The 13,293-nt window shown below is 37.9% G+C and overlaps 1 protein-coding gene across 1 annotated transcript; it reads left to right on the plus strand.

The window, feature by feature from the left end:
- Positions 1-6,731: 6,731 nt before the first annotated feature.
- LOC128200852 (uncharacterized) lies at positions 6,732-12,343 on the plus strand. Its single transcript, XM_052895571.1, has 3 exons — positions 6,732-7,677; positions 8,320-8,633; positions 8,789-12,343. The coding sequence occupies exons 1-3, from the start codon at positions 6,732-6,734 to the stop codon at positions 12,341-12,343; spliced, it is 4,815 nt and encodes a 1,604-aa protein (XP_052751531.1).
- The last annotated feature ends 950 nt before the right edge of the window (positions 12,344-13,293 follow it).

A 13,293-nucleotide genomic window follows, 5' to 3' on the forward strand; every position in this document is an offset into this window, starting at 1 on the left:
CACGTACACATATACCTATAAATACAAATAAATATATGTTCATAAGGATCGAAGGTGCTCTTAAAGTCTACTTTTAAAAATATTTAGGGATTTACTCTCATGAATAGGCATGGGAATGGAATTCCACAATCTAGCAGCATCGACGGTAAAGGATCCGCTATAGCACGTAGACGAGTGAGGAGGGATTTTGAGGATAAGGGACTTCGTCGAATGAGACGATACGCTATGGGGAATTAGGAAATCAAATCGTTCACGAAGATAGGACAGAGAAGAAGGATTGTATAGAACGGAATATAAAAATGGTATAATATGAAAATCTCGACGCCTTCAAATTGGTACCCATTTCAATCTTGTTTATAAGCGAAGATAAGGTCGTATTTACGTAGATCATAAATAAAATATGTGCATAAATTTCATAATCTCTTTAATTTGTTCAAAATATCTTCAGTTCCATCAAGATGGGATATTATTAGCTTTTACACATGGCTTCGTCTGCGTGACCGGCATATGTTTATTAACCGGAGTAAAAAGCAGCCTATATTCTTCCCCATCCCATGTAGTTACACGTATACCAAATTCCATAGTAAATGGTTAAGCCTATAAGGCGCTACAAAGTAACAAATAAACACACAAACTCACTTTCACATTTATAATATTAGTGAGGATTAGCTTTTACCCGCGACTATGGCCGCGTGACCGGGATATGTTCTCTGACTGGGATATAAATATAATATATTTTCTTCATACCATATAGTACGTATATGCAGTAAAAACTACAATTTATAATGATTGGTTTAGCTGCAAACCTTCAGTAAAAAATATCATAATAACAAGGAAAGCTGTATGTAAATTAGTCGTTTAGTTATGTGGTAAGCGAATTAACAAACAGTAAGTTTATTTTATAATATTTAAAGATTACACATCACCATTAACATATTATGATATATGATTACAATGATCATATATCAATACATAGTATAAAACAAAGTTGTTTTCCGTCTGTCTGTCCCTATGTATGCTTAGATCATCAAAACTATGTAACGGATTTTGATGCGCTTTTTTTATTAGATGGAGTGATTCAAGAGGAAGATTTGTATGTATTATACATCATTATATAGAAGAGATACACTGACAATTTTAGATGTTTCTAATGTGATGTAATGTGCACCCGTGCGAAGCCGGGGCGGGTCGCTTGTTGTGTATAATATACATATATTTTTAGGGTTCTGTATGTTTATTCTTATAAAATGAGCATATTGAGAGCCTATTGTTATGTATTACAGTAGATTTGCGTGAGTGGACCCAGTTACAGGTATCTTTTTATATTGGTCATCATAATACTTAATACAGTATTTTTTATCCGTTATTCATATTGTGGGCCCATTATTTCCTTCTTAATATATTAAAGTAGGCCATGTAGTAGGCCACATCCATGCCTTTCCCGTAAGTATCGTAAGAGGCGACTAAGGGAGCTTATGGTGGATGGCTAGCAGCATTCCTTTTAAAATATCACTAAAAGTCAAACTAGGGTTGTCAACTCGCCTGCCAAGCGTGGCAACTACTGGCAAAACTCCCCTTATGGAGGAGGCTATGTTCAGCAGTGAGCAGTTAATGGCTAATACAACAATATTAAAGTAGATCTATATAGGTAGTATATATGATTTTATTTACAAAGATGTCTTATATAAAAATCTATTTTTATAGCTATTTCTCTCATTAATGTATAGAAATTCAAAGATACACTTTCACAGACACAAACAGTAATGAAAATACAGTAAATTTAATCAAATTTTTATACATTAATAGCACATTTTCTAACAATCCGATATCATTTGTGTAGTCAAACGTGTCGACATATCTATTCTTTCAAATTTTGTAAAAATAAAATATTATGACACCGAGTTTCATATTTACGATACGTGTACAATTTTACGTATTAAATTATTTTTGTTTTTATAAATTTACGTAACTTGGGGTATAATTTAAAATATATTTCTATATTTTGGAATGTGGTTCTAAGAATTTTTATGTATCAATAACCTACCTGCACGAATATAAAAAAAAAATAAGGAGTTAAATTAATAATTAACCCATCAAGATAAATTAAACAGTTTTCTTATATCTTAAAAAAAAAGGGAAACTTCCTTGAAGTAATACTCAGAAATAGTAATGGAAAAGAATTATCGTTTGCAAAACCTGTCAGTGTATAACAGACTTGGTAAACTCACTCAACGATCTCGGTATAAAAAATTCTTATGGAGGCTTCTTTTTCTTGTATATTTTTATGTGTTGACGCCTAACTAACTACAGAAATTATAATCCTTACTTTGTTACTAATATTAAGAATATCAAAGTGGATCTCTCTGGATTGCAAAACTTCTTTTTTTGAGCAAAGATGCATCTGTAACCTCCATTAGGTTTATTGCAATCGTTCTATTTAAATGCTTTATATTCGAACGCCATGGACCCGTGGTCTCTATACTAAATGGTAAGAAATAGTAAGACTCCTTCAGATATATTTACGTAACTTTATAAGTAGACGTTATATACTTATTTTATATTAATCACATTTTACAAAGAATATATGATGAAAAAGAAAAAAATATATTTGTGAGAAAAATAAGGTCTTATTTTCCTAAAGTCTACTAGGTAAATTCATGTAAAGCTATTTTGAAAGTATTTGATTTATAGACGAATATAAAACGAAATAAAATAATCTGCTCTTCTGAGAATTAATATACTCGTAGAATTATCACCGATTTTCTTAAAGTGCCTTTAATCTCTAGAATGAATATTGAATGATCGAATATTGATAAGTTATCTAAAGCGTGTACATGATTATGGAGCGTCGAATGTCAAGAAATGGTCCAAAAAACTATCATTCATTCATTTTTGGCTGACGTGTTAATTTTTATACGAGGTTTGTCGGAAAGTACGTATAAAAGTTTTTTAAAAATTTTATTTTACAATTATTCAGGTAAATCAATTTTATCCCCTTCAAAGTACTCCCCCTGTGACATAATGCACTTGTGCCAACGCCGTTTCCACTGTGAGAAGGCTCCTTGAAATTCCTCTGGTTGTAGGTTTCTCAGCTGCCCCGTCGTAGCTTTTTTTATCTCATTTATGTCCCCCAAATGCCGCCCCCGAAGTACCAATTTGGTTTTTGGGAACAAGAAGAAGTCACACGGGGCCAAATCCGGCGAATAGGGGGGGTGTTCGGTCACCGTAATGGAATTTTTACTCAAAAACTCACGGACAACAAGAGAGGTGTGGGCAGGGGCATTGTCGTGGTGAAGAATCCAACGCCCCTCTCGCGCCAATTCTGGACGAACTCGTGCCACACGAGCTTTGAGGCGTCTGAGCACATCGACGTAGAATTTTCCATCAACTGTCTGGCCTGGAGGGACGAATTCTTGATGGACAATCCCCCGAACATCGAAAAAAACAATCAACATTGTCTCGGCCCTCTCTGAATCTTTTTAGCCACTTGTGGACGGTTGGTTCCTTCACAGCATCATCCCCATAAACTGTTCTGAGATCGGCAAAAATTTCACGGCCATTCTTGCCGAGTTTCGAGAGAAACTTGATTACGACGCGCTGCTCTTCAACGGAAGCGGGCTCCATGCCGACGGGGTTTCGTTAAGAGGTAACTTCACAGATGGCGTGACAAGCCAGTTCGCACCGCACGGCGGTCAGACCAGAACTGAAGCATTGTTAGGGACATAAGGAAGGGGTCCTGCGCTTACCTGGCCTCCCCACTCCTCTTTCTCGCATTCCAGAACACTTTTATACGAACTTTCCGGACAGACCTCGTATATCAAATACCCAATCTCGTATGCAAAAGCTTCAAACTACTCAGCGGGCTATGGAGAGGGCTACGCTCGAAGTTTCTTTGTGTGACAGAATCCAAAACGAGGATATCCACGCAAGAATCAAAGTAACTAACATAGTCCGAAGGATAAGCAGGCTGAAGTAGCAATAGGCTGGTCACATAGGTCGAATGTCAAGAAATGGTCCAAAAAACTATCATTCATTCATTTTTGGCTGACGTGTTAATTTTTATATATCAAATACCCAATCTCGTATGCAAAAGCTTCAAACTACTCAGCGGGCTATGGAGAGGGCTACGCTCGAAGTTTCTTTGTGTGACAGAATCCAAAACGAGGATATCCACGCAAGAATCAAAGTAACTAACATAGTCCGAAGGATAAGCAGGCTGAAGTAGCAATAGGCTGGTCACATAGCTCGAAGAACCAACAACCGTTGGGGAAGAAAGGTACTTGAGTGACAACCCCGTACGGGCAAACGCAGTGTAAGACAACCCTCTACTATATGGAGTGACAACCTCAAATGCATTGCAGAGTCAATGGATGCAGGTAGCTCAGGACCGTTCCTAATGGCAGTCTATGGGGGAGGCCTATCTCTGAAGATGAAATAATGATGATGATAACGACTCAACCTCGGGGCAGAGGGGGAGGAGATTGTTAGCAATGCCGACTACCTGTCTTATTGCTAGTAATATAGCTTATCAGACGACAACCTATTGTCTCCCCTGGAAACCATCGTGTTGAATTTCAGATGTATTTTTATTTCCACCTATCATCCTTCATCAGTTCTCCATCAGCGTATACGAGTATCATTCTATTATCGTCCATTAAAAAAAAGTGGGTACTCAATCTCATGTGAAGGTTAACCACAACATGGTTATTAAGTTCACATTATATTTTAACTATATGACTAATTGTATTGACTTACATGCATTTTAGTCGAGAATACTCGACTTGTTTCGGGACTGTCTGGGACCCTTAATCAAAAGCGGCCGTGATGCTACGCGAGCATCACTTAGTCTTACTGTTAAAATATAGTAATTACAAAACATTAATATGATGACTTGTGTGATAAAAATGACAAATTATAAAACTATTTAATTTTGAAGTGTGGGATATTGTGATGGTACAGAGCCGGATGTTATAACACTTTAGGCCTCAAGAATGAGGGTACCATGCGCGATATAGAATATTCTATGATATAGGTATACGGTGTAGCCTGTATCTAAAGGTAACAGTTACTGCTTTCCAGCAGGTAGATTGTTAGCTTCTTCGCCGTTCAAAGTTAAAAAATACAAAAATATTCAATTACAAAAATGCATTATTTAAACAAAAAGTTGGACTGATTTTGTCCAAGCGTTTGTAGGGAGATACTATATTATTATTTTTTCGAAATATTTCCACAAAAAAAATAATGCAGCGTAATCTTTAAAATCTATGTCAAAATATAAACCTGTTACTGACATTGTTGTATTATCTTTAAGCGGGTAATATGGAAATATTAATTATCGGATATTAGGAGAAGCTATATCTTAGTTTCTAGTAAATGAGATTCCCATGGGCGAAGATTAATGACGCTACTATCAACGTTTACTCAGCTATTAAGAGCAGAAATAATTTTATGTTGGCATTCTGAGGAAATATTAAATTGAGCTAGTATTTATACGACAATTTTATAGTTGCATTAAATGCCTAATATTTTGCTTTACAATTAATGAATATTAATAAAATTGCGATAATGATGTTAAGAAGTTAGAATTTAAAAAAAAATATATTATCATCATTTCAACCATTAAATGATCACTATTGAATATTATTGTGACCTTAACCATACTATAAGGAATGATTTTGATTCACTTAAATCAGTTAATTTAAAGTATATTGAAGGATTTGCAAATGTAAGTAACAATTGAAAGTCCATTTAGTTAGAAGAGTCGGCTGCCGACAGAGAAGAATGTTTCTTGACTGATTTACAGGCGAAGTGAGGTACAAGCATCTCCTTTATGTTGCAATGATTTTAAATATATTGCAGGGAAATAATAGTAGCAGGTAACTTAGAACCGTTCTTTATAGCAGTCCATAAACTAGATATATATTCGGTAGTTACAAATGCATCAACAAACCAAACCAATTTGTTTCTAAAGAGGCACGCTTTCAGGATGGCATAAACTTTAATTGGTAAGTTTTATCACAGAAATTGTTATGAATTTATTCATATTTATGATATTTGAAATGTTACACTTTTAGATTTTCGCATAGTATTAGAAAACAACCAAATATTTGTTGTGCGTTTTTGGAATGTTTTTGTAACTTAATATATCATACAGAGACATTTTCTAGGTCAATGAAACATCGTAATGAGTATATAAGGTTATTTTTCAAGTCAAGTCAGGTCAAGTTACATAAAGTCATTTTTCAACTACGAAAATTAATGAAAAACTTACTCTAACTGCTAAAAGAATGCTGTGCTAAGCAGCTGAATTTCGTGATGCAATAAAAGAACGTTCTACTAGAACTAAAGTTTCTGAGACAAGATATTTCTTGTGGACGTAAAGTTCTTGAGATACTTGAACTGTGCAGCTGTTACGTTGTTCTAACTACTAAAAATATTATACAAGTAATTTTGTGACATGACAAATCAAGTACGGAAATGGTAATGCCTTGGCCCATTATTGTAACCTCATTATTCGGGGTTTATGTATGTTATTTACTTAAACACTTCTTTTCTTATTTTCAAGCTGGTTGTTACAAACTCCTTTGTAATTTGTAATTTCTAATATTGTATTCTTTTAATTATTCATTTTTTTATAAACTGTCAGTATAACTTTTCAACACGAACCCGCGTTTTCTTTATTATAATCAGTTCACAATATTATTGGTCCTTCTACCGTTTAAGTGTTGGAAATGGTACTCACACGTTCCCAAAAAGGCAGGCCGTCGAATAAATACGATAATACCATGGATCACAGCAAGAGTGGACAGTCAAACCCTACGTATGGAGATCAAGGGACGTCGGAGGCCCAATGTGCGTCCACCAGTCAAATGGATGCGCCTCCGGAGGGAGTTCACGTGGAGCCCCCACCCAGGTCTCGGGGTGACAGTCACACCGCATCGAGAAGATCCACAGGGAGTATGGTAAAGGCTAGGCTTTTAGCAGCCGAGGCAGAGCACGCTCGCCGGCTCGCTGAGTTAGAACGTAAAGTTGCGGATGCTGAGCTACGCGCACAGCTCGCCGCTATAGAGGCTGAGAGTAGCGTACATGCAAACTCGTATGCAAGCTCGTGTATGAGTAGCAAACAGGTTGAAACGTGGTTGAATAATAACCCGGGTGATGGCCCGTTAGCAGAGGAGCCGATCGATCGGCAAACCGGCATTAGTGCCCCAGAGGTCCCTGCGTCACACTCTTTAGGGTTACCATTTCATCCTACTACTTCTCACAACTCTGTCAGTGATCCCCAGGGACAAAAGTACACGGGGAGTTTTGACGCACAATTCATAGGTAAGGCTATAAGTGATTTAGGTGCAGTCTTAACAAGTAATAAATCGAATAACTGTCATACCAAGTTGCCGTTATTTGATGGCAGTTGTGCTACTGAGTGGCTTAGCTTCAAACGTACATTTGTAGACACGGAAAAATTCTATTCAGCAGGTGAGAATCTCGCACGCCTAAACGGTGCGTTGCGTGGAGCCGCGCGGGAGGCTGTTCACGTCCTATTGGTATCGGCGCGTGACCCACAGCAGGTCATCAGTGCACTCGAAACCCGATTTGGATGTCCCGAGATGATTATGCTACAAGAATTAAATTCCGTCCGAGCCCTACCGAAAGTTAGTAGCGAAGGAAAGGATTTAGGTATTTTTGCGTGTCGAGTGAAAAACTGCATTGAAATAATGCGATTATTAAATCAGGCAGATTATTTAGGTTCACCTGAACTTTTCAACGTATTAGTTAGCAAACTGACTCCACTTTTACGTATGCGTTGGTTAGATTATGCAGCTAGTCATACTGAGGGAGGTAGTAAACTCGAGGTATTATCTGAGTTTCTTGTACGGGAGATACATTTACAAAATAAATTTGGAATAATTTCAGACACATATTTACATCCGTCGACCTCTCATACTACTCGTAATACATCAAATCACACACATAAACAGGGTAAGTATCAAGTTAATTGCAATACGGGAAGCGTGAGTTCAGGTTCATCTAAAAAACCTAATAAATCAAATGTAAATAAATCTGCAAACATGTCATGTATATTTTGTAAACAAACAGAACATGACATTGTCGTATGTGACAAATTTTTATCTTTATCTATAGATGACAGATGGAAATGGGTAAAGGCTAATAAGGTTTGTTATCGTTGTTTACGAAAAAATTCGCATAGATTTAAATTATGTAAAAATAAATCTACGTGTGGTAAGGATGGTTGTTTATTCAAACATCACTTTCTTTTACACAACAATAGCGTAGAACTTAACCTCGTTGCACATGCAGATGTAGATATTGTAGATTCTGATTCTTCTACATCACAAAGCGACAAGAATCAGATAGTAAATACTCGCAGAACTGAAGAATGTGCTGTCGAAGTTTCAGCTCATGCTACCACCACTTTTCTGAACACACTTTCTCGCTCTTTACTAAAAATAATTGCTGTCAGAGTGTCTGGTCCCAGTGGTACTGTCAACACATATGCACTATTAGATGACGGCTGTACTACAACACTGATTGACGCGAAAATTTCGAAACATATTGGTGCTGTAGGTCCCAAAGGTCGTGTGCATATTGACTGCTTAGGTGGACTTTCGAAAGTGAGTGATTTTTGTTTAGTTACTTTTACTATCCGAGGTTTACACAACGAAGATTCCTTTCAAATTCACGGTGCTCGTTCCGTTGATAATTTAGGTGTAGCTTATCAATACGGTATTCAAGCTGACGATTTGAAAAATATCCTCATCTTTTCGAGATTGCCGATGAGCTTTGTTACGAAAACGCGCAACCTACAATCGTGATAGGGATTGATAACTGTCACTTGACAGTACCTAAATTAATACGAGCGGGTACTGCTACTGAACCGATGGCTATTAAGACTGCTTTAGGCTGGGTTGTTTGCGGACCTATTAGTAAAAGTAAAATAGGAAGTGGTCGTGATATAATAAATCACGCTACAGTTTTTGATGATTGTCAATCCGATAACATTCAAAATTTTGAAGAAATAATTAAAGAACATTATAGATTGGATTCATTTGTTAAAAAAGAATATCGCGATAGGTCGGACGCACATGCACTCAAAATTTTGGAAAGCACAGTGCGACGATTGCCTGATGGACATTTTGAAGCTGGTCTTTTGTGGCGTCCTGATATTAGTGTCGTGCCAAATAATTATAGATTAGCACTTTCACGTTTTCTTAGCCTAGAAAAGAAGATGAAAAGTGATAATCAATACGCGCAGTTATATCGTCTGAATGTACATGCTATGATAGACAAGGGCTACGTTGAGGAATGTCACAAGTCACCAATAGGTATTTCCTGGTATCTCCCGCATTTTGGGGTGACACATCCGCATAAATCAGGAAAATTACGCATTGTTCATGATGCTGCCGCTAAATTCCAAGGGGTCAGCTTAAATTCTTTATTATTACCCGGTCCTGATCTCTTACAGCCCCTTCTTGGTATACTCATGAGATTTAGGGAAGGCCCTATTGCTTTAACAGCCGATATTCGAGAGATGTTTCCGCAGGTTAAGATAAGGGAGCAGGACCGAGACGCTCAAAGATTTTTATGGCGCGATTATCACACGCAGGAAATTAAAATATATCGCATGTCTTCAATGATGTTCGGCGCTTGTTCGAGTCCATGTACCGCGTTGTATGTTAAAAAAGTGAATGCTGATGAATTCCCGGAAGCAGCACATGCCTCTGTATTTGATACATACATGGATGACTATATAGGATCGCAGGACAACATTGAGAAAGCAGCTCGTTTAGCTGCAGATATTGTAGAGCTGAATAAGCGAGCTGGTTTTGAGATGCGCGGTTGGGCATCCAACAATCCTGATGCCCTAGCACTTTTATCAAAAGACTTGGTTTCTACTTGTATCAAAAGTAGAAACGAGTCCATAGATTTAGGTAATTCGAACAACGACGTAAATGTTCGGACTCTAGGTCTTATTTGGCAGCCTAATATTGATACAATTTCGTTTAGTATTGGGTTCGAAAATGATAAATTGCCACATCAGATTACTAAACGTGATGCGCTTTCTTATGTAATGCGTATTTATGATCATCTTGGTATTTTAGGACCTATAGTTTCCAGAGGGCGTATCATGTTTCAGAATATATGGCGTAAACGCCTCACATGGGACGACGAGTTACCTCAAACCGACCTGAAGATTTGGCATGATTGGTTTCAGGATCTAAAATTGGTATCTAATCTCAAGATATCACGCTATTACGGTTTGAGTGAACCCGATGTATCCAAACGCGAGCTTCACATCTTCTGTGATGCTAGCGAAATGGCTTATGCAGCAGTTGCATATTGGCGGATGATTTTTACAAACGGAGATGTGAAGGTCGTTCTCATTTCCAGTAAGTGTAGAGTAGTCCCATTAAAGCCGACCTCCATCCCCCGTTTAGAACTCCAGGGAGCGTTAGTCGCTGCTCGTCTAGCGTCATTCATAGTCGAATCTCATAACCATAAACCAACAAAACGATTCTTTTGGACTGATTCGTTAAACGTGCTAGGGTGGCTCCGGAGTGATGCGCGTACCTATAAGCCATTTGTAGCTCATCGTTTGGGTGAGATACTCGAACTCACACTAGTCAATGAATGGCGATGGGTTCCAACGCATAGTAACGTGGCTGATGATGCTACGCGTGTTAATCGTATTATTTTAACACAGTCGTCTCGTTGGCTTGTAGGTCCCAATTTTCTGTATGACAGTGAGTCTAGTTGGCCATCATCTCCACCAGTATCTATGGCTGGTAGCTTGGACAAAAATGACGTAGAACTTAAACCGTCTACTCGTCATCACTCATGTTTTGTTAATCTCATTACGTCACAGCCATCTCCCATGCCTCTTGTAGTTAGCTCTGACAGACTAAGCTCCTGGTTGAGATTGTTAAGAGCAACGGCAAGAGCTCATAAACTCATTACCTTGCTGCGTCGGAAAGGCACTTCTGATATTACGGCTGAAGATTTGTCTGTTGCTGAAACACATTTACTGCAACATAGCCAGTTAGAAACGTTTACGGAAGAACTTGTACTCTTGAAAAATGGTCAACCTCTACCACGGAAGAGCAAATTGTTCACGCTTTCGCCGGTTATCGATGAACAGCGAGTCATCCGTTTAAAAGGCAGGATTGATCGTGCAATAGACGTCGAAGATCACGTGAAGCGCCCTATTATCTTGGATGCTCGTCATCGAACTGTGCGTCTACTTATTGCCTATTATCACGAAAAGGCAGCTCATGGCAATACAGAGTTGGTAGTAAATGAACTCAGACAGTTTTATTGGATCATTCACCTTCGAAGCGCTGTTCGATCTGTTGCTTACAATTGCAGAGTCTGCAAGATAAGACGTGCTACACCGTATCAGCCTCCTATGGGAGACTTACCCGCTGCCCGTGTAGCTCATCACAAGAGACCCGTCAGTTTTACTGGTCTTGACTATTTTGGACCTCTTCAAGTTGCTGTTGGCCGACGTCGTGAAAAGCGGTATGTCGCTCTTTTTACATGTTTGGTGACTAGAGCAGTTCACCTAGAATTGGTACATAGTTTGAGTATCGATGCCTCTATTATGAGTTTACGCAGATTTATTGGTAGACGTGGGGTTCCTACAGAAATCTGGTCGGACAATGGGACGGCATTCGTCGGTGCCAATCATTTATTGAAGTCTTTGTATGGAGCTGAAATGGAACTGTTTGCTGCAAATGAGTGTATTTCTTGGAAATTCATTCCACCATCTGCTCCTTTTATGGGCGGTTCATGGGAGAGATTAGTGAGATCAGTGAAAAACGCCATGCAAGTCACTTTGAAAGAGCGTACACCCAGTGACGAGATTTTGTTAACTCTTCTTATAGAGGCAGAAGCGCTCATAAATTCCAGACCTCTCACTCACGTGCCCTCTGACCCTGATCAGAGTGAAGCTTTGACTCCTTTCCATTTTATACTTGGAACTTCGTCAGGAAAACCAATACCTGCACGTATAGAAGACCGAGACCTCTGTAGTAGAGCAGGATGGCAAAGGGCCCTACGCCTCGCAGATCATTTCTGGTCCAGGTGGGTTAAAGAATATCTGCCAACACTATTGCCTAGACGAGGGCAGGGTATTGCGCCAAGAGTGAATGTGGGGGACCTGGTGCTAGTTGTAGATGATCAACAACCGCGTGGAACGTGGCTAAGAGGTGTAATCACTGCAATTTATCGAGGACAAGATAGCATTGCTCGAATAGCCGAAGTACGGACGCCTATCGGCTTATTTAGACGCCCAATGAGGAAGTTGGTGCCCCTGCCTACGTAAAAAAGGGGAGTGTTACAAACTCCTTTGTAATTTGTAATTTCTAATATTGTATTCTTTTAATTATTCATTTTTTTATAAACTGTCAGTATAACTTTTCAACACGAACCCGCGTTTTCTTTATTATAATCAGTTCACAATACTGGTATTTACTAATATTATGTAACTATTCATTACAGACATTTACTTTGCGTTTATTGATTAATTTTCATTAAGTACCTACCTCATAATTAGTATTCTTTCAAGAATGTTAGTGAAAAAGATTTTTTTACTAAAAAAAAGCACATACAGCAAAAAATTTGTATGGAAGATTTTTTTTTTAATATTTTACTGAAATAGATGTCGTGGAAGTCCAACAAAAATTTCAAGTCAGAAGTATAGTTGGAAGGTTACAAAATTTCTGGTAGTAATGATGGTGGTAAATTTTTGAATGTTGACCGTCATATGTACAATTCTTTTGTTTAATTCTGTTATTAATGATAACAGAATTAAACAAAAGAATTCTAATCAGACAATCAGCTAATCTTTTTCGTTATTTTTCGACGTATATGTAACTCTTTGTATATTTTACATTACACATTGTACAAACTGTGCGAGGATTTTACAAAATAAAAAAATGCACATATTGTAAAATAATGTACAAAATAATTTAGTACATTAGAGTCAATCATAAAATAGTATGCAACATATGCAAATAGTTACGTAATGTCACCATTTATAATCTCTCCAATTAACGTGAAGCGCTCATTCGTCACGTAAATAACCCATTACAAGTCAAAACTCGTCGACGTGCATGTGTCTGTAATTTGAACGGATTAAATCTCTCATTTTGTGACGCTACAGAGATAATTGCAATAAAAACTCAGCGCCGTGTACGTGCCGCCGGCAAAATCCGGTTGAATACTAGGTAAGTTTAATCCATTCATTAGTGTAAATCTAGCATAGCTTGAGCA

The sequence above is a fragment of the Galleria mellonella genome, unplaced genomic scaffold (assembly GCF_026898425.1).
Source record: "Galleria mellonella isolate WM207_F2 unplaced genomic scaffold, CSIRO_AGI_GalMel_v1 utg300, whole genome shotgun sequence".
NCBI classification, from domain to species: Eukaryota; Metazoa; Arthropoda; class Insecta; order Lepidoptera; family Pyralidae; genus Galleria; species Galleria mellonella.